At 36.3% G+C, this 24,619-nt stretch overlaps 1 protein-coding gene across 6 annotated transcripts in view; it reads left to right on the top strand.

The window, feature by feature from the left end:
* RXFP1 (relaxin family peptide receptor 1) overlaps positions 1-23,381 on the top strand; it is an 86,043-nt gene extending 62,662 nt beyond the window's left edge. For 2 of the 6 annotated variants that reach the window (XM_069013581.1, XM_069013578.1), the window contains exons 3-18: positions 5,238-5,342; positions 6,144-6,249; positions 7,512-7,583; positions 9,126-9,197; positions 10,229-10,300; positions 11,119-11,190; positions 11,951-12,025; positions 12,340-12,411; positions 13,371-13,442; positions 14,189-14,260; positions 15,436-15,507; positions 17,476-17,547; positions 17,776-18,005; positions 19,291-19,701; positions 20,210-20,428; positions 22,485-23,381. In XM_069013581.1, coding sequence (XP_068869682.1) covers positions 5,238-5,342; positions 6,144-6,249; positions 7,512-7,583; positions 9,126-9,197; positions 10,229-10,300; positions 11,119-11,190; positions 11,951-12,025; positions 12,340-12,411; positions 13,371-13,442; positions 14,189-14,260; positions 15,436-15,507; positions 17,476-17,547; positions 17,776-18,005; positions 19,291-19,701; positions 20,210-20,428; positions 22,485-22,786 — 2,096 coding nt within the window. In that variant the 3' untranslated portion in view covers positions 22,787-23,381. The other 4 variants (XM_069013583.1, XM_069013579.1, XM_069013584.1 and 1 more) reach the window with 4 other exon arrangements.
* Positions 23,382-24,619: the final 1,238 nt, after the last annotated feature.

Here is a 24,619-nt window from a genome sequence, read left to right on the forward strand (position 1 = left end):
GAGCTCCCAGGCTGGAAATCACACACAGAGGTTTCCAAAAGAACTGGGGCAGGGAGTGGCTGTTTGAAGTCTCGCACCTGTTTGCCTCTAAAAGCACAGACCTCACCTGTTATCGTGTGCCACACCGTCACCAGGTGACTGGCTTGCTAAATAAGTTACAACAGACCACCTCTCTTTCTAAAAGGACCTATAAAAATTCAACAGGATAAACATAGTACCAATCTATATAATGTGATGCTGTTTTCATATGTGTTTCTTTGAAGGTCTGTAAACTAACACAGAATTATTGCTGTTCTGTATATTCATTAAATCACCTCCTAGATTTCTGTAGCAGAAATCTAAATTTCTATGGGGTATTTTGAAACATCTGTACAAAAGATATATGTTTTAGTATTACAAGATTGTTCATAAGGGATGAGAAATTACGTTTTTGTCTCAGCACATTGCAGAAGACCTTGATGTGTTTATATTTCAAATTAATACTAATAATAAATGATGTTATAGTTGGTGCCATGTTTTCCTGGCATGGCATTTTTTTCTCATCATACTTAAAATATGAGATTTGAATGTATGAGGTGCTATTCAGTTTTGAGCCCTAGATAGAAAATTCTGTTTATGAAACATACAGTAAATACTTGACAGTCAATAGTATAGTCAAAATGTATCAAATACCTGGGAAAAGATAGAATTTTCAAGCTTCACATGGAATTTTTTCATATATGGCCAAATTTTATTGTCATTCCCATTCATCCACAGTATAAGGCACTGAAATAATAAGGTTTACTCTGATGTGCAAATATCGGCACATGGAATAGCTTTGCTGAAATTTTGGGGGTTTTTAATCAATTTTGTTACTGAGATTTTTAAATACTGTTGGTAAATAAGAGGAACTTGCATTTCACTACACTTATGTCTCTCTTGGTCTCCACTGTAGTGGCTTACTGCCAAGGGAACTTTCAAGAAACTAAAGGTTTTATAGATTCATTCATGCTATTTAATTTTAGAAATTGAAAATACTTCAAGAAAAACAGAATAGAAAATCAGAATAATTTATATATATTTAAAGTATTGTTACAAAACTAGAAAACGCTATGCACTTATTTCACAGGAATAAAGATGCAACATTGAGAAGATGTTTATCTTTTGGAAATTTGAACCTGCCTGTTTTCTTAAAAGTTGCACTAGCCTAATTAAGTTGCTTTAAAACCAAAAATAAACTTGTGTAAATATGTAATCTGGTTCATCCAGAGAACTGTAAACCTCATGCAAATTGGTTTGTTTCCTGTCTCGTTTACTGTGATAGCATTGTAACATATAAGCTACAGACCAGCTACATGTGATTTCAGTTAACCAGCAGGTACAGGACACATGTGTGCAGTGTCACATGCAGTGACATGCAGATTGGTGTGGGGAAATTGTCTTTGAATTGATTGATAAGGTGTCCAGCTCTAAGTTCTTAATTTTTTCTGCTTGGAAATTTAAACTGAGATAGTGAAATTCCCTGCCAGTTTTGAATGCTCCAGGTACCGCAGCCCTTGGTTTTGTAAAATACCTGTGTGGTTTTGGTCTTGCAGTAAGTTATGAGGCTGTATCTGGATGCTCCAACACTGTGGAAAAGGGCAATTCTATTCCTTCATCTGTAAATATTTTTAAAGGAAATGCTTCTTGTCTGGAGGACACAGGTTTTCCTTGTACTAAAAGATATCTCTGGGAAAACCCTGACATCATTCCTTACCGCAAGAGAAAGTTTATTTGAACAACTGACAAAAAAGAAATATGTCCACAGGTTATGACCACCAACAGCCATGCAAAATCAAAGGGTGACACAGAGTCTCTTTAGAGTGTTTGTGCATTTAACTGATAGCATTTCCCTGCATAATAACCCATGGTCGAGAGAAGGGGGAAGTCACATGGATAGCGTCCTCATCATAAGCTCCATACTAAGTAAGAGATATGTCTTTAATTGAGAAAAGAAGATACTTTCTTGGATCTGTCACTGAAATGATTACTCAAACTTGTAGTTTTTCAGGATTAGCATGATCTTTCTCATTTCCATCAGAAGTGGTAATTGGCAAATTTCAGCAAGAAACAGCATATTAATCTGTAGTCAGATAAATCCAGTTTTCCAGCACTTATTTCACTTATCCCATGTAGAGGAAGACTTGATGATATCTTGGTTTCTGAGGTCTCTTTTTTTTTACAGAAGCACAGCCAACATAATCTACTTTAGAACAAGCTCAGGGTAAAAGCAATTTCTCATCTGAGCTGTACTCCCTCAAATGATAGATTTGGGATTTCAGGACCAGTACTATTACCAGTCATTTCTTAAAGTGTTTGGAGAACCTCGCCTCAAAAGAGGTAAACAGGTCACAAACCTTCATGTAAACTCTAAATGGCCACAAAGTGATTTACAGTTCTGCCACAGAGTGCTTCACCGAATGGTTGTACTAAATACACTTATTTGCACAATACATTCTTTCAGGATTTGACAAAGGTTTGGATAAAATAGAGACTGTCCCATGCTTGGGCACAAAATCTGGCCCAAAGTGTATCTTTCTGAAGGTCAAAAGATGTTCAATAACTTGTTTTGTTATATTCAGATATGCCTTTTTAGTTCTAGTAGAAAACATGCCATGAGAAAAGCCCATTATTTAACATGAATTTACTAGAAACACAAAACAGCTGGAATAATTCCAGTACAAAATAATCCATCTTCTCTGTGAATTTTTCCCTTATTTTTATGGCCACTCAAAAATACACAACTGCCTCTTCCTCAAAAATGCTGATGAACCTCCCCTTTGTAGCAAACTGCTTATTTCCATTAGTGTGGGAGGCACTGCTCATCCTTTTTCTCTGCAGATGTGAAATGCATTGATGGTCACCTCTTGTACATGCTTTGTCACATGGCAAAGCATTTTAAAAGTACAAAAATGTGGAATAAAAATCTCATGTATCCACTCCTTAGTGTCAGAACCAGGGAAATGCAGAAAAATTATATGTTCATTGGCTTACAGGAGGATTAGAATTTATGACTCCTAACTGTATATTCGGAATCTGCAGACAAGTTGTTTGTTTTCCAAAACTTTCTATGAACATAGTTATGAATTAGAAAATCCAAGAGTGTTTTGATAGTATATTCCTGACTGAAAAACATTTATTTGAGGTGATTAATACTTCAAGAATAATGTCATTTTTAAACCATCTTTCCAATGTTCTTTTTAAAAATCTTACCTTCTCCATGTATGCTGTATTCCCACATGTCACTGAGTCCAGTCATACAAATGAAAGTCAATGGATGTGCTCTGGTTAAATATGCAGGAATAGTGATAGAGAAACCCTCATTGTGGTCCCATCTACAGGGCAGTAGGTTTTTAAGGCACTTGGCACTTGACAAAGGATTTGTTCTCATCACTTCAGCAATTGTACATTCCATGCTGCAAGCAGTCCTAAAACTGAGCTTCTTTTGAGCATTTAAAACAGGCAGGAGCAGGTTTGCCAAGTACCTTTCATTTTGTCCAAAATGCATTAGGCTGCTTCTGAATATTAGTTTAATGATCTAGACTGGCAAAACTGCTAATGGATCAAAGTAGGTGCTCTTGAGGAAGTTAGTAAAATGTTCTTAAATGCCATATCAGGTCTGTCTTTTCTCTCACTAGAGCAATTTCTGAAGACAGGCACTTATGATTGCTTTGAATCTTTCATCTTTCCAATTCATGCATAACAAACAAATAACTAGATAAAGGACAGTTTGTCTGAAGTTACTTAATCTTTCATAATATCATTAATCAGCATGTATAACAGATCTTTTCAGCTTAGACAGCAAAGAGGCAAGCATCTCTCAAAAACAGCTTCATCTGTAGGCAGATTTCAGGAGATGCTTTCAAGGAAGTTTCTCTGCCTGTCTGAGAAAACAACAACTGACGTGTAATGGGACATGAAAAATGAGAAGCCATTTCAAAATGGGAACAGTTGCAAAGACGTAAATATTTTGTATTTCTCCTTGCCTATTTTGAAGCCAATATAGTAATAATGCTTAGTTAAATATAAAGATTTATAGAGAAATGTCCATGAGGAACTGTATTTAAATATACCTAAACTATTAACCCGTAAAATTACATGGGTAAGGACATTGCCAGTACATCATAAAGGTGAATCTAAGACTAATGACTAGCAAGGCAGAGCCCTCCTGAGAGTTCTCATACAAATGTTGTTTTGCAGTAGGTATCCTTGCAGTGTGCTGCTTTCAATTGTCACAGATGCTTTGGCTTACCAGCTAGTGAGTGCCAGCCCAAGGAGCATTTCTGCTACTGCTGCATGCTCATTAAAAGTGATGCTTTAAATTAAAATCGTGTGGGCCTTGTCAAAGCTGAAGAGCAGTCAGATTCAAATTAAGAAAACTAAAGTCAGACTCAAATCAATAAAACTAAAATCCAGTCACAGCTTTTAAAGGCGAGTTCCTGTTCTCTTTCCAGCTGGTTTTGAAAGCCGCTACCTGATCAGTTAATTTATGGATCCCAGTTATACAATAGACTCCCAAGAAACAAATAACTAACAGATCTGTAGTTATTTCTAGCACCACTATATCTAGAAGTGTCCATTTGTTGGAAGGAATTGAAAGATTTGCTCTTAAATTTTTGCTCTTATAACCATAAACTGTTCAGTTCCAGTACACCTGTGCACAGTGACCAAACTGGTAATATGGAATCATGCTTTGTTTAAGATGCACATTAAGCTTAACATGAACACTCTGACTTGCATATGTTACACAAGTCCCTCCTTCTCTTGAAAAGCAGTGTTCCTTTGGTCTTCATCTAAATTTTCAGGAAAGAACTTACAGGCTGTGATAGTCAGAGTCATAGTAATCATGCCAACTTTCCTGACAAAGTGGCAAACCCACGTTTAAGGAGGTCAGAAAATACGGTTCCCTCTCATTTTAAGACTCCTATGTAAATAAAAATTTCTGAAGTCACAATTATATTTTTTTCTGTGACTGTCATAGAAAATGTTGTTGTTGAAGGTATAATAAGCTGTTGCTACTCTGCAGCTCGTATTGTTTGTAGATATGTACGATTAAGAAGCTGTATAAAGATAAAGTTATCTAATGCTCTGGAATAAAAACCGGTATTAATTAGATAAAAATTGATGCAAATAATTAAGTGAAGACATTTATACCTTCTATTTCAATATCTTCTGCTTGTGGTCTATTTATGCTGTGTATTTTTGGTTTTTTTTATTAGAAGACAACAATGGATGGTCACTGCAATTTGATAAACATTATACAAAGGACAAATACAATAAACTGAAATCTCTGTATGCATTTCAGACAAAGACACCTGAGTGCTGTAAGTAATCACAGATATTATTTGAGTGGTTATTAATGATGATTCCTAGAAAGAAATACAGAGCAAATATATTTTTATCAGGAAATTTAGTGCAGTTTCACTTACGGTAAAACAGAATTAATATCTCAAATTAACAAATGTTATTTTGAAGTTAATTTCAATTCCATTAAGGATGATTCATTTTCTGTAAGAGAAGTGTCAAACATACTGCAATTAGCATATGCCAGTTAGGAGGGTAATATAAATGTTTATCTATATATGCTGATACCACTGGAAAGAACATGGAACAGGCATATATTTCAGAGTGAAATGAAGGCAACATTCCTCCCGGTTCACTTTTTTAAACATCAAATGAAATTTACAAACCCCCTCCACTTATGCAGGTCTTTGTACAGAGTTTTGATTCTGCTGGCTACTATGATGATCAAAGACTCCCTGACCCATTCTTGACCCATTTTCACCCATAGAATTGTGCTCCTTCTAGTAATATAAGAGTGCTGAATAATCTAAGGAAGTGCTGTAAAAAACCCATGCCAGTTTCCTGTATATCATGCCTAAGGTTCAAGAGCTTTCACAAGCTCTTTCACTGAGGTAATATGATTTTTTGTGTCCCTTGATATTTATTGTTAGATTCCTCCCAGGTCTAAATCACTTTTGTAAAACCATGTGCCTTAATTGTGTTTAACAGAGCCTGCTATGTCTGTCTTTGTGCTCGTTGTTCTTTTATACCGTATTTCTTTTCTCCATGTCCCATCACACCACACGTTCCACCTTTTGCCCCAAGTTCTTGTTCTCTTGCAGTGGCTGGTGATGTGCCAGCAGAGTGTACCTGCCAAGGGCTGGAGATCTTCTGTGATGATGCCAAATTACGTGCTGTCCCATCAGTCTCTTCAAACATAACCATAATGTAAGTAGAGAAGTAACATGGTCTCTTGCTCTGCTCAGGTTTGACTGTCAATCCTCCAATCTTTTCACAACTACAGCCTTATAATTATGATCAGCTGATGCTTGGGAAGCACTGTGTCTCTCTGTTTACAAGTACTCTAACATCTTAAGTACAGATTTTCCTTACATAAAAGAGGAGAAAAGAAATTAAGAAACCAAAAAACTCTGTGAACTGATAATTTCATGTTTGTAACAGTGACTTGAACTACAAAGAGTTTCAGTATACCTAAGGAATTCTACAAAAGAAATGCTTCCTTTTAAGATGCAATGCTTAGAACCTTTTCTCATTCTATGATCCTGCCAATATTCCTAGTCTGTGCTCTTGTCTATAAAGTAACCTTGAACTCAGTGGGATGCCCTGCTGGAGCAAATCTATTTAGTTCTCATTTGATGTCTCTGAATACACTGTTATTTCAAGGAACTTAATGTGGGCTGAGTCATCATGCAGATAGGTATGAATAAGCCAAACTTTTTTTAAGAGACCGGAATATGGTTGATGTGTACTTGATTTTCACATTGCTGTTTGAGAGGCAGTTTTAGGTGTGGTGAGCAGGGAGCAGCATCCCGTGTCCTTACCTGAGGATCTCATTTGTAGGTCAGGGTTATGGATCTTTCCATATGGTACCAGTCTCACACGTGGCTGAAGTTCCCCTTGCTGGGTCCATGGTCAAATACTGCAACTCTTCATGATGAAAAGTGATGTGGAATGTCAAATATCTATTTAAACTGGCTGCTGGCTCAGGGTCAACAAAGAGATCAACAATACTGACCCAGCTGTAGCTGTAGAAAAAGCAGTGAGTAGGTTCAGCTGGCTTTCAGGCTAAATTCTCTTCTAATCAAACCATGTCCTGTGGGAATTTTGCTCTTGACAGGACATTTGAGTGTCCCCAATGGAGTTGGGACATAGGGATGCATGAACTGGGACATAAGCTCTATCTGCATTTGAGGTTTGAAATAAATCTGTAGTTTATACTCAGATCTTTTTAATTTTTAGGTTTAACTATTATTTTGCCCATTTTTCTGGGGACATGCGGTTTTTCTTACTATAATGTATTTTTCTTACTGTTTGAATAGATACAATTATACAGACAAACAAAAGTAGCACATTCAGGTGGTTTCATGCTGGTTTTGTTACTTAGCAGTGTGAGAGCAGCCCTTATTAAATAACAAAAGCACTGTAGGCACCTTGGACAGTAGTTTTACTGTGTGCATTCATTCCTACAGGTCTCTTCAGAGGAATCTGCTAAGGAAACTTTCTGCTGATGTTTTCAAGAAATACCAAGATCTTAAAAATCTGTAAGGGAGTGATGAAACATGAAATACCTATCTAGTGCCTAAAATATTCATCCTTTCCTTCTCCCATATGTGCACACACAGAGTTAACATTTAAGTAACAAAAGTGTGGTTTGTCTCACCCTTTGCTACCTTGTGTGTACCCTGTTTGGCTCAAGTACCTTGATTTGACATCTGTGTTTTTGCAAAACCATACTTTCTGCATATTTAATGGGTTTTGTTTATAAACCAGTTTATACCAGAAAAAAGCAAAACTTTAATTTTTGTCTGAAGGATGTTGCATTTATAATAAACAGTAATATGCCAAAATAAATTTAAGTAACTTAATCAATTTATTCTGGAAACAAAGTTTGGAAACACAGACTTCCCATTATCATGGGAAGCTCATTCCCATGGCACGTGGTTTTACTCCTAATTATGTCTGGTACTGATTTGATAATGCCCAATGGGTCAAATTATTATGGCAATACAATACTGTCTTATGTTTTCCAGAGTGTAACATATATGCTGTTCAAAAATCATAGCCTTTAACAAGTTTTCTTGATACAGAAGTAGTGAAATTAAAAATTAAGTATGCAGGGCTTCTATGTCACCAATTTAAAATGTTCTCTAATGGGAAATTGCTGCACTGCAGCACCATCTTGCGTTCTGAAAGCTAAGTCCCATTATGTCCCTTAAACTCTTGAGGTAAGTGTTCACTAAAAGAAATACATCCATACCTAACTGTACAAAATGTTTGTTTCTAATATCGACTTCACACCCTTCTGAGAGATAACTTTACATTTTCCAAAAGGTCTTGAGCAGCGTTTGACAGAAGCCCATTTTGTAAAAGCCAAAGTCAGATTTCTTATTGCTGTTTGTCAGGAATGCACCTAGATGCTTCATTAAGTGTAATTTAATTAAAGGAGTTACGTTTAAATATCATTCAGAGAATTACATTGTAACACTTTAAAATTATTTGAAAAGGATTTAATATTTGCAGTTGATAATATTTTTTTCAACTCATTATTTCATCAAAATAGATTTTAAAATAATTCTTAAAATAGATACAGAAGATTAGTAAGATTTGCTTTACCTTTTTATTATATTGTCTTTAAAATGTAGCATCTTGAGAACTCTCTGACATTAAAAATGGAATATTCAAAAATTATTTTAATTTGTCATTTACTGTGCAAAATTTTGCTTGTAGCAGAGATCTGGGTAAACACAGAGATCAGGTCACAGAGGTGAGAACTGCACGGTTAGGACCTAATCAAGGATGTCACAAAGAATTACTCCATTGTTCATCTCTGGCAAAGCAAGCATCCACTTGAATGATTTCTGTAATTTTGCTCTTTGTGTGAATTCCTTTAAACACAACTGCAGTCTTTGCAGCTATAGCTGTGAAATGGTTGTTGTCAAATTCAAGGTGTAATAACTTTGACAGCTTCTTTTAAAGTATCAAATGTGCATTCAGTTTAGCCGATAGATTTTAATTGGTTACTTATGTTTGCTTTAACTTTGCTTGTTTAGAGAATAAATTGTTTTGGGTTTGTATCTTCTTAGGTATCTCCAGAATAATAAAATCAGAGTCATATCTGAACGTGCTTTTAAAGGTTTATACAACCTGACAAAACTGTAAGTACTGCTTTTAGAATACTGAAGTATTCAGTAGCAGCAGGCAGAGCTCTGAGAGTCACTATGGATGTGTCTCTCTATTTGATTCCATACTGTGAACTTCCAAAACTTTAATTCAATGGTTGAATTGAGAAAGCAAAGACAGACTACGAGCTCTATGTGCAAGCTTATCTGGCAGGACAGTACTTTGAAAAGACAAACTGGCTCCATACTTCAGTCCTATTGCCCAAATCCTCAGAATGGAAGAAGGAGACAGTATGGTACCCTGCAGAAAGCCAAAGAAAATGAAGAAAGAGTAAAATGAAAGTGAGAGCTTGTGGTGGATGAAAACTCTTTAAGACTGTGTTTTGGTTTACAAAAGCAATTCAAAGTAACCAGTATAGGTGATGAAGGAACACTTTTTTTCTTTATTGTGCAGCAACTTTTTGAAAGGTGCTTCTAACTTTTAAGGGAAATGCTCAGTGAAAGAGACAACACATAAATTGCACTGTTTGGTTCAGAATTTTTACTGCAATGTTTTCAAAAGGAAAGTTTTTAATAGTTGTACCTCTTATTCTTTCCATCACACAAATATGGTTGATTATCTGTTATTACAGCTGCTGTTATTATCTTCCCAGACCATTTATAGTACCCCTCCCCATTCATTTTCAGCCTTTCTTTTTCCATTATTCTGGTATCTACATTTATGACTAATATCCTTAACAAAGACTGAATGGGTTCCTGGACTTTCATGGAACAAATCAATCCACAGAAGGGAACTGGAAAGAGACTAAAATATGACACAGTGAAAATATTTAGCTGGCTGTGCTTTCTTATAGATAAGACAAAGTGCTCTACATAATTGCTCTTAAAATCCTTACGAGAGAGAGTCCTGCCTTGCTCTCAAGGTCATGAAAATTACATAGTAAAAAATAATAATTATGAAAAAAATAGGAGTATTCTGATAAATTATCAAGGAAGAAATAGTCTTAAAACTCATTTTCATGTGTCTGCCGCTAATTAATCATTCCACTCATTCATCTTTGTTTTAGATACCTGAGTAACAACAAGATAACAAATTTGGAGCCTTTTGTCTTTGCAGACCTCCACAGACTTGAATGGCTGTATGTTGTTTTCTTATTTTTATGTTTATTTACTCAGTAAATAATTAATTTTAAAAGTAATACATAAATATTTCGATTGCTTTCATTTTTGTGCATAGCTTTACTTTACACATGTTAATAACTAAGGAACTCCTGTAAGACTGTGCTAGATAAAAATGCAATTGGTTTTGATGAGAGCAGAAAATAGTTCTTGAGCCTAAATGGCTTCAATGGTTGATGACTTATAACAATAGTAAATAATGTTTATTAATAATTGCTTTTTACAAATGAATACATTAAATAACCCAACTACTATAAAACAGTAGATGGATATTTTTGGGGCAGGTCTTTTCCTGTAAATAGTGCTTTAAATGTCCAGACAAAATTACTGTCAAAACCTGAAATATTGGTTTATTACTGCTTTTCAGACAGATTTTGACTAAGTAAAGTTATTAAAAATAAGCAAATGATACGTCTTACATTCTTCTGCATGTTTGAGACTGTTGGATTGCCACAGAATACTGTTAGGTTATGCTGCTTTTTTTTACAGAGAATCCATTCAAAATGTCTTGAGCAAAGGATTTAAAATCCTCAAAGGAAAACACTTTTTCTAAGTTGAAAGTAATGATTTTTTCTAAGTTACTTTTTTAAAATTACATTCTTCTGAAAGGAAATTAATTCAATTAATATCTTAACCTGACAAGGAATAGTGTGTTAATTTTTTTAAGTAGTTTGACTGAACTTTTGAAGAAATTCACTGCAAAGCTTGTTACTTTTTATTATCTCTTTAAGACTGAAGTCAATTATCAATCTGATACATATTTTGCTGTAATTTATAGGATAATTGAAAACAATAGGATAAATCGGATCTATCCATTAACATTCTATGGACTCAAATCCCTTATTCTTCTGTAAGTATGAAACAAGATAAAAAGTGTTACTTAAAAGAACAGAATAGGAGGGGCATATGCATATAAAAACCTTTTTACACCAACTCTTTTTGCTCACCCCAGAGTGCTGGCAGTAAACCTGCAGCTTTTCCTTACGCCAGGCAAAATGTGCTGGAGTAGGAGGATTTTGGCAGCAGTGGATATGCAGTGACTGGAAAAGTAGAGGGAGAAGGGTGGGGAAAATTATAAAAGGTGTCACTGGGAGGGCAGCATCGAGGCAGCAGCACCACTGGGTTCCAGGTGTCCTCCAGAGCCGTGGAGTGACACGAGGAGGTCCCACAGTCCCTGCCCCTGGCAGCAGCACGGCCCCCATCCCCAAGACCTCTCTGTGGTCTGCCACTGCCCTCTCCAGCCCGAAAGATGAGGAACCCTCTTCCCCTGCATCCCAGAGGGAAGCCTGCCTCCACATCCCACTTCACGCATCACCCAGAGAAGTTACATGTTCTGGCTGAATAGTAGATTTGTATTGGCTTGCTACATTTCAATTGCAGTGAAGTGGAGTAAACATCTTTCCTGATAATTAGCAAGCTAAGGATAAGATACTGCTGCACAGGATGCCACAGGGAAAATATGTGGAAGTTGAAGAAAATAATACTACTTTCAACACTATTCAAGATTGGAATTTTTTTTTCAGAAGTACATAAGAGACATTAATTTTTTTTCTGTAATATAACTGTACAAATATAACCAGCTGTACTATTCCTCTTTTTATTTTTTTCAGAGAGATGATGAATAATTCTCTTGCTCGTTTGCCTGATAAACCTCTTTGCCAATATATGCCAAGATTAAACTGGCTGTAAGTCTACCTTATTTCACTAGAATAATATTATTTTTTTGTCTTTGCATGGCACTTCCATGCCACTTTTTCTAATGGGGTGCTGGATCCTGCAGAGTGCCTGCTGGGTCACTGCAGGGCTAGTGGTCTGAAGCCATCAGTTAAGTGTGCAGAAGTATTACATGTCTGCCTCCCACTCTCTTCTTTGTAGGCAAGAAGTTCTGGTAGTATTTTTCTTCAATTACCTTAGAATAAGTGCCTATTTTTCTTCAATTACCTTAGAATAAGTGCCTGTGTTTATTTTCAATGATTGATGGGGTTCTTTTATATCTCAGAGACCTTGAAGGCAACCATATCCATCATGTGAGAAATGCCACTTTCATCTCCTGCAGCACTCTAACTGTATTGTAAGTAATTGGATATGCTAGCTAGCTAGAGTGAGATGTGCTTATACTGAACAGCCAAGTGATTCATTACAGCTAGTATAAAAGTTTCCTGAGTATCATGGTTATTTATCTCTTGAGGATATTAAATTAAAATGTTTGAAGGGAGCACCACACAGAATAACTACTGTTTACAATTTACAGCAAAGTTCCACATTGAAATGTGTAACTAAACTTGACTGAAGAGATTTTGGCTGATACTAAGATTTAGAAATTTTCATTATAACCTTTTTCTTGGAGTCAAATATCTCATAATGAGAACCAGCAAACATACAAAACATATAGCTTGTGGCTTATTTTGATTGGCTGGTGGGTTGGCTGGCTCATCAATTTTAGAATTTTCTCCGAAGTTTCTTCAGTGGTGATGTAACCATCTTCAGAAAATCCCTTCTACTTTTTGGTAGATTAGTAGGCTCCATGGTGTATGTCACTTTCAATTTTTAACTCTTCTGCAGGACCCCTACACTTGGTTTTCTCATAGTTCTTAAAATCCAGGTTGTTCATTTAAGGAATAAGCCCAGTGGTAGGTGCAATAAGGGTGAATGAAAAGTTGCACAACCACGTGCCTGTGTCTGAGATATGGTTAGGTCACAAGCCTTCCAGCCCACTTAATCTTCCCTTTAATTGGCCCTCAGCCACTTTACACCAGCCTACCATGGGTCTATGATGTGTGTATATATATGTATATATATATATATATATACACATATATATGCAGAAGTACATGCGTGTATAGGATGGATAGGCAAAAAAATTTATTTACCAAATGATAAAATGGCAAACCTCTAGATGCAACTACCTTGTTAATAGAATTGGGCAAATATTTGAAGATGCAGAGAACTTTTAAAATTTATATAAAATCTTCTCTCCAAAATCAAATAGATATCAAGAAGAAGCAACATAAGTTTGTTTTATTCTTTCAGGGTGATGAGACGAAATAAAATCAGCTCCCTAAATGCAAACAGCTTTTCTTCTCTCCAGTTGTTAGATGAATTGTGAGTAGATCTCTTCTCTTATTTGTACAAGTCACAGAGTTTTGGGATTTATATTGGAAATATCATTCATCATAAATTCTATTTCATGTAACATGCTCAGGAGATGGCATCCTTCCTTAGGGTGTTTTTTTTAATATATACTGAACGGGGAAGAAATAGTCAATAAAGGACATAGTCTGTATCAGTCATACTGGGGCTTCTGCTCACAGGATCATTATGTTCCCTGAATAGAACATTGTTTAACCTTGCATCACCACAGTTAGGTGCATGTGTGCCTTCAGTGTCTTTTAGACCAGCTTGGCAGTTTTGGTTGGACTAAGAATTTTATTCCTGTGTTACTAGGATTTATGCATACTGAAAGTAAGGTGAAAGGTGGAGGTAAAAAACCAAGGTAAAGATGTGCTGTTTAGTCCACGTGGAAGAATTCCCATCATGAAACAATATGTTTAATTAATTTCTAAGCTTCTACTGGCCAAAATAATAGTATTTTACTTTCTTTTTGTTGGAAATAAAATAGCAATAAATTATGTATCTGATGGTATGAATAATGAGACAAAGAGAGATCTGATAGATATAGTTTCCCACCTTGTTTTAACATCATTCTTTTATAGTTCAGGTTTCTGATAACATATAGAATAAATAATATCCTACTTGGCAAATAAAATTGTGTATATTGAAACTGAAAAACTATTCAGTAAAATTACTGTGTGTAGTAAGGACTTACTGTATCCTACCTGTTTCTGCAGAGACTTGGCTAGCAACAAGATTGAATCACTTCCTCCATACATATTTAAAGAACTAAAGGAACTTTCACAACTGTAAGGATTCTTGGTTAATATTATATATAACTGTATATTTCTCATTTCATAGGATGCTTTCAGTCATATATGCCAGGAAAGAGAAGAGCACATTTGTTTGTATGCATCATTTAAGTTCTGCCTAAAAAACACTTATGCCAAAAGCAATTCTATATAGCATTTTGTCCAGAATAATTTTGTAAAAGATGTGCATTTTCATGTCCCAAAGGACAGCATGTTCAAATTCTGCCTTTTTCTAGATCTTTTTAGTACACACAAAAGGAGCTATGCTAGATATATACTGAGAAATTAATAATTTGACGGGAATTTTTAACATGATACCCGGATTCAACTCTAAAAACAGATCATAAACTTGTAAGAGCATCATACAGATGCCTTGTTTACAACTGTTTTGTTCCTGAAAGAGTTCGAAAAAAACACAAGGTAATATAAAACCAGACAGTTTCTCTTTTTCCCGTTACACATACTTAGGCAAATTTTTAAATGCTGCTGTTGGAAAGTCCCAGTCTTTCTTGCATAATCTGAAAGAGACACTAGTCACAACACTGAAGATCTCTGGAGGAGAGGAGGTAGTACTCAAATACAGGAATGACTTATTTTGTGGATTTTCCAGCACAATTGGGATCCAACACATACATTGGGGCAGCCAAGTGTGTACAGCTGCATTTATTGAGTTTGTGCATTTTAATTACAATTAAAAAAAGTTATGTGGAGAAGTAAAAAGGGACATACCTAGAAACACTCTTGCACAGAGCAGCAGCATATAATGCTATTTTTACATTCTAACTTGTCTCTGTCTCTTGAACTCACACCCAAAATCAAGTGTAATTTATTTCTAGATGCATGCAGTTCAGTTAGGTTCTTTTACTTAAAAAGACAAGTCTGGAGAGTTTAACAACTAAATATTTCTGTAGTCAAAACCTTTAAGCATCAGGCTGGGAGGGGTGGTTGTGTGTGAGTGTACATGGCAATAGCACACCTGTGAAGCATCTGATAACTCTTTCCACTGGCTTAGGAAGTTAAAAAACATGAAATGATTGTTAACATTTGTAGTTGTAACTGCCAGGTGTACAAGTCCCTCCTTACTAGTAAAGTAAATGGGTTATGTAGATTGCCTTTGTTTTTGGAACAAGCTGTAAGGAATGTGGCCAAAGTCACTTTTGTTGTATTTACAGGAACCTTTCTTACAACCCCATCAAGAAAATACAAATAGACCAGTTTGATTTTCTAATTAAACTCAAATCCCTGTAAGTATCAAGTTTTTATATTTTAGCTATATTTTCTTTTTGATTATGTACATCTCCCTCAGTAGGACATGGTCCAGAATTTGTTTTTTAAGAAATTGCTCCTGAAGAGTTTAGGGGGAGTTTTTGCAGGTGCACTAACACAGCAGCTCTAACTTGAATTCTGCCAGCAAAGCTCCTCCTAAAACTGTGAGATAGTGCAGCAACAATCTTGCAAATCTGAAATTATCCAGCAGTAGATTTAAGTACATCTTCACTGGTCACTTCACATCTGAGGTAACCAGCTTGGTGTAGAGCACAGCATTGGTTCTTGTCAGACATCACCTCAAAACCATAGAATAGTTTGTTTTGGAAGTGAACTTTAAAACATAGTTCAACTCCCCTGCAATGAGCAGGGACATCTTCAACTAGATCATGTTGCTCAGAGCTCTGTCCAACCTGACCTGGAATACTTCCAGGGATGAAGTATCTACCACTTCTCTGGACCACTTATTCCACTCTTTCACCACCTCATCATAAAAAATTTCTTCCCAATATCTAGTCTAAATCTACAATTTTTTCGTTTTAAACCATCACCCCATGTCCTACAGCAACAGGCCCCATTAAAAGTGGTTGTGGAGATTAAAAACCAGATGTTTCCTTGGACAGAGGTGCACTAGAAGTTTATGATCTGACCCATGAGCTGTAGCCAGCAGTACACATGCCTTTGTTGATCAGACCAGCTTCCTCACAGTGATTTGGCCTCCTGGCCAAATTCAGCTGAATTTGGTAAATGGCTAGTGAACTGAAAATACTAAATCTGTGTAATTGTCATGAAAATAAGCAGCTGAGAACAGAAAATAATAACCAGTTACCTCCTTACAGTCAAACTAAAGCATGATTTTATCCATTTATCTATTATTTAACACCAAAGAACTCATACAACTCAGTGATCATGGCCTTCTATATTTTTAGTTTAAAAAACTGTTAAATCTTGAGATAAATCTATAGGCAGCTGTTTGTTGGCAGTTTGTAGAACACCAGTTCCCTCTTCATATGTTTGATATAGTGAAAACAGTTGGGGAAAGCATTCCCCAGGATTCCTTGCAGCACTTAAATAAAACTAGCACATTTCCATTTTGGGGCTTTTTCAAGTCTGCCAGCAAAAATGCCCACTAACCCACATCAACTAACCACTAAGTCTGTACTTTTCTCCATTTTTCCCTAAATGTGTTCAGAACTCACATGAGTATTACATTCAAAGCTTTGAACAATCATAAGGCTTCCCACAAGCAGAACCAAAGACCTCTGACCAGCTGCACCTCTAACCAGTGAATGGGATGGACTGGAAGGATACAGAACTTGAAGTTCTCAAAGATCATCTTACAGAGTTAAACCTTATAGATCTAGCACTGCAAGGGGAACTTTTGCTGCTTTCAATATATATATATAAAAATTTAAAATAAGGAATCCCACCTGTGTGGCAAAAGAAAGCCAGCATTTTCTCTCACATGCTGTATTCTGTGTCCCAACTTCCTGCTGCTCTTGACATAATGAAGACTGAGTTCCTGGGTTGGTTTGTTTGTCTAGTAAAGCACTCCCTTGGATAAAAGACAGAAGAGATATGTAAAAATATTACTACTAGAACAAGTTATTATTTCCCCAGAGATGATGAAAGAACATCAGTAGAATAGTAATTTGAAAGGGTGACATATTAATCAGAGATTCATGAATTCTCATGACTGAGAGCAGCACTAAAAGAGTTGGTCATGAATCTGGAAGAACAGTGAGTTTATTAAATTTGCAATTCCTTTTGTTCCACTTTAGACTTTACTCAGACTTTCTAGTCAAGTTTCAAAGGGATGACAGATTAGATACAATTAAAGTTCTTCTCTAGTTTCCTATAACCATAAAATCACAACTAAATGCTCATAAAATTTGGGTTTTACTGCTGAGTTTCTATGGCCTTTTACTGAGAATATATTTTTACAGCAGCTTGGAGGGTATTGAAATTGCAAACATCCAGAGGAGAATGTTCAGACCCCTGAGAAACCTTTCCCACATGTAAGTAGATTACTCTAGTTTTCTTTTTTTGGTCTGAATTTTACAATTACGGAATACTGGATAATTGAAAACAAAGGTGTGGGAAAAGCAGCATGTACGCAGTTGTGGAATTTTGACAATTTTCAATTAATTTTTCTTCTTTCAGAATGTTTTCTGAGTAGTTACTAGAGAGTTTTGATATTCTGACAACTAACCTAGAATGATCTCTTACCTGTTTCTCACAACCAGATATTTTAAGAAATTCCAGTACTGTGGGTATGCTCCTCACGTGCGCAGCTGTAAACCCAACACTGATGGAATTTCCTCCCTCGAGAATCTTTTAGCTAGCATCATACAGAGAGTGTTTGTCTGGGTCGTATCTGCCATCACCTGCTTTGGAAACATTTTTGTTATCTGCATGAGGCCCTATATCAGGTCGGAGAATAAGCTGCACGCCATCTCCATAATGTCTCTCTGCTGTGAGTACTCCATGCCTAGAAAAATATCTTTTTAGCCTGCTCGTAGTGTGTGTGATATTTGTTATTATAGTACAGTGTCATATTTCCAGCATTGGATTAACTGTACTTTCTTGATGTTGCAAATGACAATACAAAATGCTGTGCCTTATATACCAGGAGGTCTCATTAAATGCTGCCTTTGGCTGGTGGTGTATTCCAAAGGTTTCATGTTTGATTTTCGTGCTGTGGGAATTCTGTCAAATTCCCACTTTCTTCAGCAAGAAGAAACAAAATTCCAGTATTTCAAATTCCCACAAACCTCTATTTTACCATGCATTTGTCAGTAAGTAGCAATATCTGCATGTAATTATTGTGTTCAAAAGGTCTATTTTTTTCACAAGCAAAAGGTTGCTTGTGCAAATATATAAAATGAATCTATCCTAGCTTCCCAATATTAGGAATTGGGGTGGTTTTTTTCATTTTAGTCCTGAAAGCAAGACAATTTTATGGATAAACTACTTGGCAGAACAGTCACTACAATCCAGAGTTTCTCAATACAGGAGAGTCTATAAATACTGCACAAACGCAATTAGACGCATTTTGAAAGGTAGTTGTCAACCTTGTATAAGATTATTGCAACATTTCTAAATACATCATGTCACTGATTTTGAAACTTTGTTTTTCCCATGGAAACAATCTGAACACTAGGCAAAATTTTTAGCAAAATAGCCAGGAAGCCTTCAGTTCTGTGTTGACAGGTCATCTTCCCTTACTAGTCTTAGTCTAGTCATAGACTAGACGAGTCTTTGCACATGAGTTTTGAACTAGCATAAGGTGGAAAAAACAAACTTTGAATCCAGTGGATGGCCTACTCAAAGAAAATTATCTTAAGCCAAATGTTAATATAGAAATAAATAAAGAAATAAGACCTAATAAAAAGGGTTTGCAAGAATACTTCTATAAATACAGCTGTATCTTTTTCTATTTGGAAACCAATTTTACCAGAGCTTTTAAAAATGGAAATAGGTATGAAACATAGACTGTCAGTCCAAATGAAAAGGAAAACCAAAAAACAAAAAAGTTATCTAAAATTATACTGCCTTAATTGTAATTGATAATAGCATTCCAGATGCAATATTGATTTCATATCTATGTATTAGCTAACTTGTAAGTATGTACTTATATATATTTTTTTTATGTGTGTGTGCATGTGTATATGTGTGTTTGTCTGTTTTCCAATATACATATACAGAGAGAACGGGAAATTCAGATGTGTAAATAATGATGTTAAGCACTGTGCCCACAGGTGCTGACTGTCTGATGGGAATATATTTATTTGTGATTGGAGCTTTTGATCTTAAATATCGTGGAGAATACAACAAGCACGCTCAGTTGTGGATGGACAGTATTCACTGTCAGTTGGTTGGATCGCTGGCTATTCTGTCTACAGAGGTGTCAGTCTTACTGTTGACTTATCTGACTTTGGAAAAATACATCTGCATAGTTTATCCTTTTAGGTGTTTGAAGCCCAGAAAATGCAGGACAATTTCCATTTTGGTTCTTATCTGGATAATCGGGTTTGCTGTTGCTTTTATCCCACTGAGCAATAAGGAATTTTTCAGGAACTACTATGGCACCAATGGCGTCTGTTTTCCTCTTCATTCAGAACAATCGGAAAGTTCAGGAAGTCAGATATATTCTGTTGTGATTTTCTTAGGTAAGTTGCATTTCTTCTTTATATACTGTTAGAGCTGCAAAAGAACCAAGATTCCAAACAAATAAGATAGATGTGATGTTCACACCTCCTTGGATTTAGATGCTCCAGCAAGCATTTAAAGACTATTTGCAGTATGAATATTTTACTGTATGAGATGTGTACCCCCCTATCTTAAAATGCATGAAGGACTGAGAAAGTAGAAAGAAATTATTGACCATTATGTTCTTGAATTAACAGCCTTTGTTAGGGAAGTAGAGCAATAGTAAGACCAGAGAAATATTTCGTTTTAACCAGATAGCAGTCATTTGCCAGTTATCAGTGAATAAAATCAATACCTGAGTAGAGGCAAAAATTCAGTCTTCAGTTGAGGACAGACTCAGATTTTCTGGCCACTTAATTCCATGGGACTAAAAGTTTAGATGAAATATTCTTCTACCCAGACTGCAAATAGGTGATGTAGAATTGCCATTATGCTTTTAAATTATAATTCATTTTAACTTTTAAACAGGTGTAAACTTGGCAGCTTTTATCATCATTGTGTTTTCCTATGGGAGTATGTTCTACAGTGTTCACCAGACAGCTATTATGGCTACTGAAATTCGGAATCATATTAAAAAAGAGATGATCCTTGCTAAACGTTTTTTCTTCATTGTATTTACTGATGCACTATGTTGGATACCTATTTTTATCTTGAAACTCCTTTCTTTACTTCAAGTAGAAATACCAGGTATGTCCTTTCTTTTGTGAGGCTGTTTCAACAGGGCCAGCATGAAGTGTTTCTTCTACTTCAGAAGAAAAAGAGTTTAATGAAATGAACTATATTGCTGAAATTAACTTCATGTTCTATATCTGTATCTATGTACACACAATACAATGAACTATATAGTTTTGCTCTTTAATTGAACTATATTACTATAACCATCAAAGATTAGCCACCTTTGACTTACATAAAAAACTCCAAAGTTCAAATCATTCAAGTCTGTCTGCATATGGTATCTATATAAAGTGTAGAAAATATACTTGAAAATCAAGGCTGAGTTGCATTGGCTTTTCTCATCTTATGACTTTTCCTAGTTCTATTGCCTAAGCAACTCAAGACAATATAGTGTTTCCTATCTTGATTTAATAATGTAACTTATTCTGAAATAACTTTATTTTACAAGCTGTTATTTATAGTTCAAATCATTGTTACATAAAGCTCTGCTTATCTTCCTCATGCTGTGAGTATATTCCCATGTAAAAACAGTGTAACCTAAAAGATTAATACTGCACCTTAATTTTTTCCTTCACTTTTCAATACCAGTACATGCCAGAAAAAAGTCTCTTTGTGTGGGGCTTGTAAACCCTGTTAGAGAGGACATGTGAGTGTGAACAGATCAGCAACAGCAGTTTCAGACTCAGTGTGCAGATGTATGTCACAATATTATGTTGGCAAGAAAATGTTTTCGCTCACAGGATTTTGCCTTATGTGCTGACCAGAGGGTTGGGAGTTGAGCTTTTCAAAGTCTGGACTTGCTTTTCAAAGGTCTGGAAGTTACACTGGTTATGTCAAATATTCAGTTATTTTAAATCTTCTAAAATGCTTCTTCAAGAAGCTATCAAACCACCTAAGATATTTGAAAGAAAATATTGCTACAAGTAGAAGCAGGTGGATTATAAGTCAGGAAACCTTGAACAAATCTTGCTGAATCACAGGGTGATCTTGGATTCAGCAAATTAATGTTCTGTGATAGGTAAACCAGATTAAACAGTAATTACTCGTTTCATGAAACTAGACATGACAGCTACCTGCCTGGGTTTACACAAGTTGTAAACCTCTTTTGATAGCTTTTGGTTTTTGTTGGTGATACATTGTGACAGCTTTAGAACCAAGCACCTGCTTGTTTCCAAAACTGTAGCCAATATGATGAGAGTCAACAGGAATGTATTGATACTGCAACAAAGTTGTAAAACTGGAGAGGGGCAAGGAGGGGTGTCAGGCAAGGAGAGTCGATGAAGTTTTTTGTGCCTCTTGGGACAGTTCCTTAACAGTTTTTATAAGTCAAACAATGCAGCAGAGGGCACCCACTGACATCTTTCAGCATTTTAATCCTGTTCCTTCTCCACCTGCCCCTCAGGTAACTTATCTCCCAAACAGTAAAGGATGAGAAGGGGATGCTGTAAAAATGCACAGATTGACATAGGTGGGCAGCAAACACAGAAACTCTTACCAACAGGAAAAGAAGGAATAAGGAGGATGTATACAATGCTCTTTTTCAGGGGAGGAATGGAGAAGTCCTGGTGCAGAAGAGAAAACCAGGCTCTGAGGGGATACAGGGAATGGAGGATACTGTTTTGAAGGAAGACAGAACATCAGGGGCATCATTAGGACTGCATGTCATCAATCATGGGAAGAGGATAGGGAACAGACATCACAGGAAAAGACAGGGAGCAAAGCAGAGACAAAAAGTTTTGGGGCAAGAAAAAGGGGCTCAGCCAGAACAAGAAGTCTGTCAGGGCAAATAGGAAGCTACGGCATAGAAAAGAGATAACTGGAACTACTGAGAGAGCAATAAATGGCAGCTTTTGCAGGGAGTCCTGGAAACAGAGATAGGAGGCTGTGCAAGTGTAACAGCAAGAAGAAAAAGAAAAGCACCTGTTGTGCCAGGAGCTCAGCCTAAGAGCACACGACCTCCCCCTCTCACCAAGAAGCTACACTGTGTTGGCATCAAGTGCTTATGTTAACTAAAGAGTGCAAACACTGGAATGCATATTACAGCTGCCTTTCTTTTTCCCTCCCTAAGGTACCATAACTTCTTGGGTGGTGATTTTTATACTGCCAATAAATAGTGCTTTGAATCCTCTTCTCTACACTTTGACTACACGACCTTTCAAAGAAATGATTCACCAGGTTTGGTACAACTACAGGCAAAGAAGATCCAAAAGAGCTAAAGGCAGCCAGAAACCATATGGTCCATCATTCATTTGGGTAGAGATGTGGCCAATGCATGAAATCCCGCCAAAGGTTACGAAGCCTGTGCTTTGTACAGACTCCTCGGATGCTTCAGTGACTACACAGTCAACAAGACTAAATTCATACACGTAATTCCATTTTGAACCCTCATGGTGACATCGGCACTGTTAGCTTCACATCTGTGGGCTTACTGCTTTACAGCCACGAGGAAAATGAGGGAGGTGTGACATCAGGGCTCACGTGAACCACTGCAGGAAGAAGAGGGAGCCATGTGTCTGTTTGCAGGTAGAACTGGCATTTTACCATCTCACAGTAGTACCTGACATTTTGACAATTTATCCTAGATCCGAATGAGAAATCAGTTGTTTGGGGCTTTTTTCTTCCAGAAGCCAAGTGTGTGAAAAAAAAAAAAAAAATTGTCATTTGAAACATCTCACCCTGAAAGCAGATTGTTTCAAAATCATCTGTGTATGGAGAAGTGTGTGTGTGTGTGTGTGTGTGTGTGTATTTTCTTTTTCTTTTTTAAATTTCCCATTTCAACAGCAGATTTTTATTAAAAGAGTTAATTGGTTTCCTTAAGAAATGTATTTCCTCCTCAAAGTTTCTGACTGGCTCTATTTAGGCTGCATCATCTTAAAAAGCTTTAAGGAGCAATAGCTGTAAGAAAAACATTTAAATTTCATAATTAGGTCAGTTAACTATATTTCTCAAAGATAAACAAGTGAAAATTGTATTCCTTTTATAAATTTACTATTTGACTCAAGTAAAAGCAATAGTGAAATTGTAGTGATAGTTCTAATACAGCTGCCAGGTTGGACAAGGCCTTGATGAGCCTGGTCTAGTGGGAGGGGTCCCTGCCCATGGCAGGGAGAGGCTGGGACTAGTTGATCTTTAAGATTCTAGTTCAGGCAGAATCAGAACTGTGGTGAAGAAAAAAATAAAAAAGGAGAGGTTTGGGGATTTTTTTTTTTCCCAACTGAGTGTCCCCCAGCTTTAACTGGTGGAAGTTTCCCCCTTCAGAAGAGTATCTTACTCTGGAAAGACTGGACTGAGTATCCCAGCATCTTGCTGCTGCTGTTTTCCTCACTTTTCTTAATGGGCTACCAAAAGTAGCTCACCACAGCTTGCAGACTTCAACAAGTTCCAGTCTTAAGATGTCTCTCTGTGTAGCAGGGAGATGGTCAAACAGAAAATTATCAGTCTTAATAGGTGTCATGACATCTACGTTTTAATCACTTTGGACATCTGACTGGATGCTTTATAGTTAATTTAAAAACCACAGCCATTCAGCACTTTTTGAAGCATTATTTTACTTCCCAGAATTACAAGGGTAAAAAACAGGTATCCCATCTGAAACAATCCCCTAGAGGCAGTTCCTTCACACATTCTTACTGAAGATAATCTTTTCTATTATGAATTATTACAACTTCCCTTCTTCTTTCAGTACCGTATTCAGTCTGATGGCCTAGAAGCCCAAAAAGGTAAAAAAATGCTTTCTTTTGCATTGATTTGAAACTATTTAAAATTAAGTTAAAAGATACTTCCAATGTTTGCACTTAACTTCTTAACAGTATAAGAAGTAGAATTTTGAAAAAGTGTGACTCACACTTCAACTGTTTACAGAACTTTGGATTATCTTGAAACTGAAGATTGTTTAGCATCTTGTTTCCACTACTGTATGTTCTACTGAAATAAAATATTATCTGCTGAACAAAATGACTTCTTTTCCAAGCTGTTTAGCAACATTTTGGGTTATGGGGGTTAAAAACAGCTAAGCAAAATCCTGCCAAGTGGATTGCCTTTAACCAGAGCAATTAGAACTCATTTCAATAGAACTTCCTTACTCTGAGGGGCAAAGCCCTCTCAAGGACTGTGACTGCCTTTGATGAGATATGCAAGGATCCCTGACCTTGCCATTACTTGTTTTTCACTGAACTTCATTACAGTTATATTCGACGTCACCTT

Source organism: Aphelocoma coerulescens, chromosome 4 (genome assembly GCF_041296385.1).
Source record: "Aphelocoma coerulescens isolate FSJ_1873_10779 chromosome 4, UR_Acoe_1.0, whole genome shotgun sequence".
Taxonomy (NCBI): domain Eukaryota; kingdom Metazoa; phylum Chordata; class Aves; order Passeriformes; family Corvidae; genus Aphelocoma; species Aphelocoma coerulescens.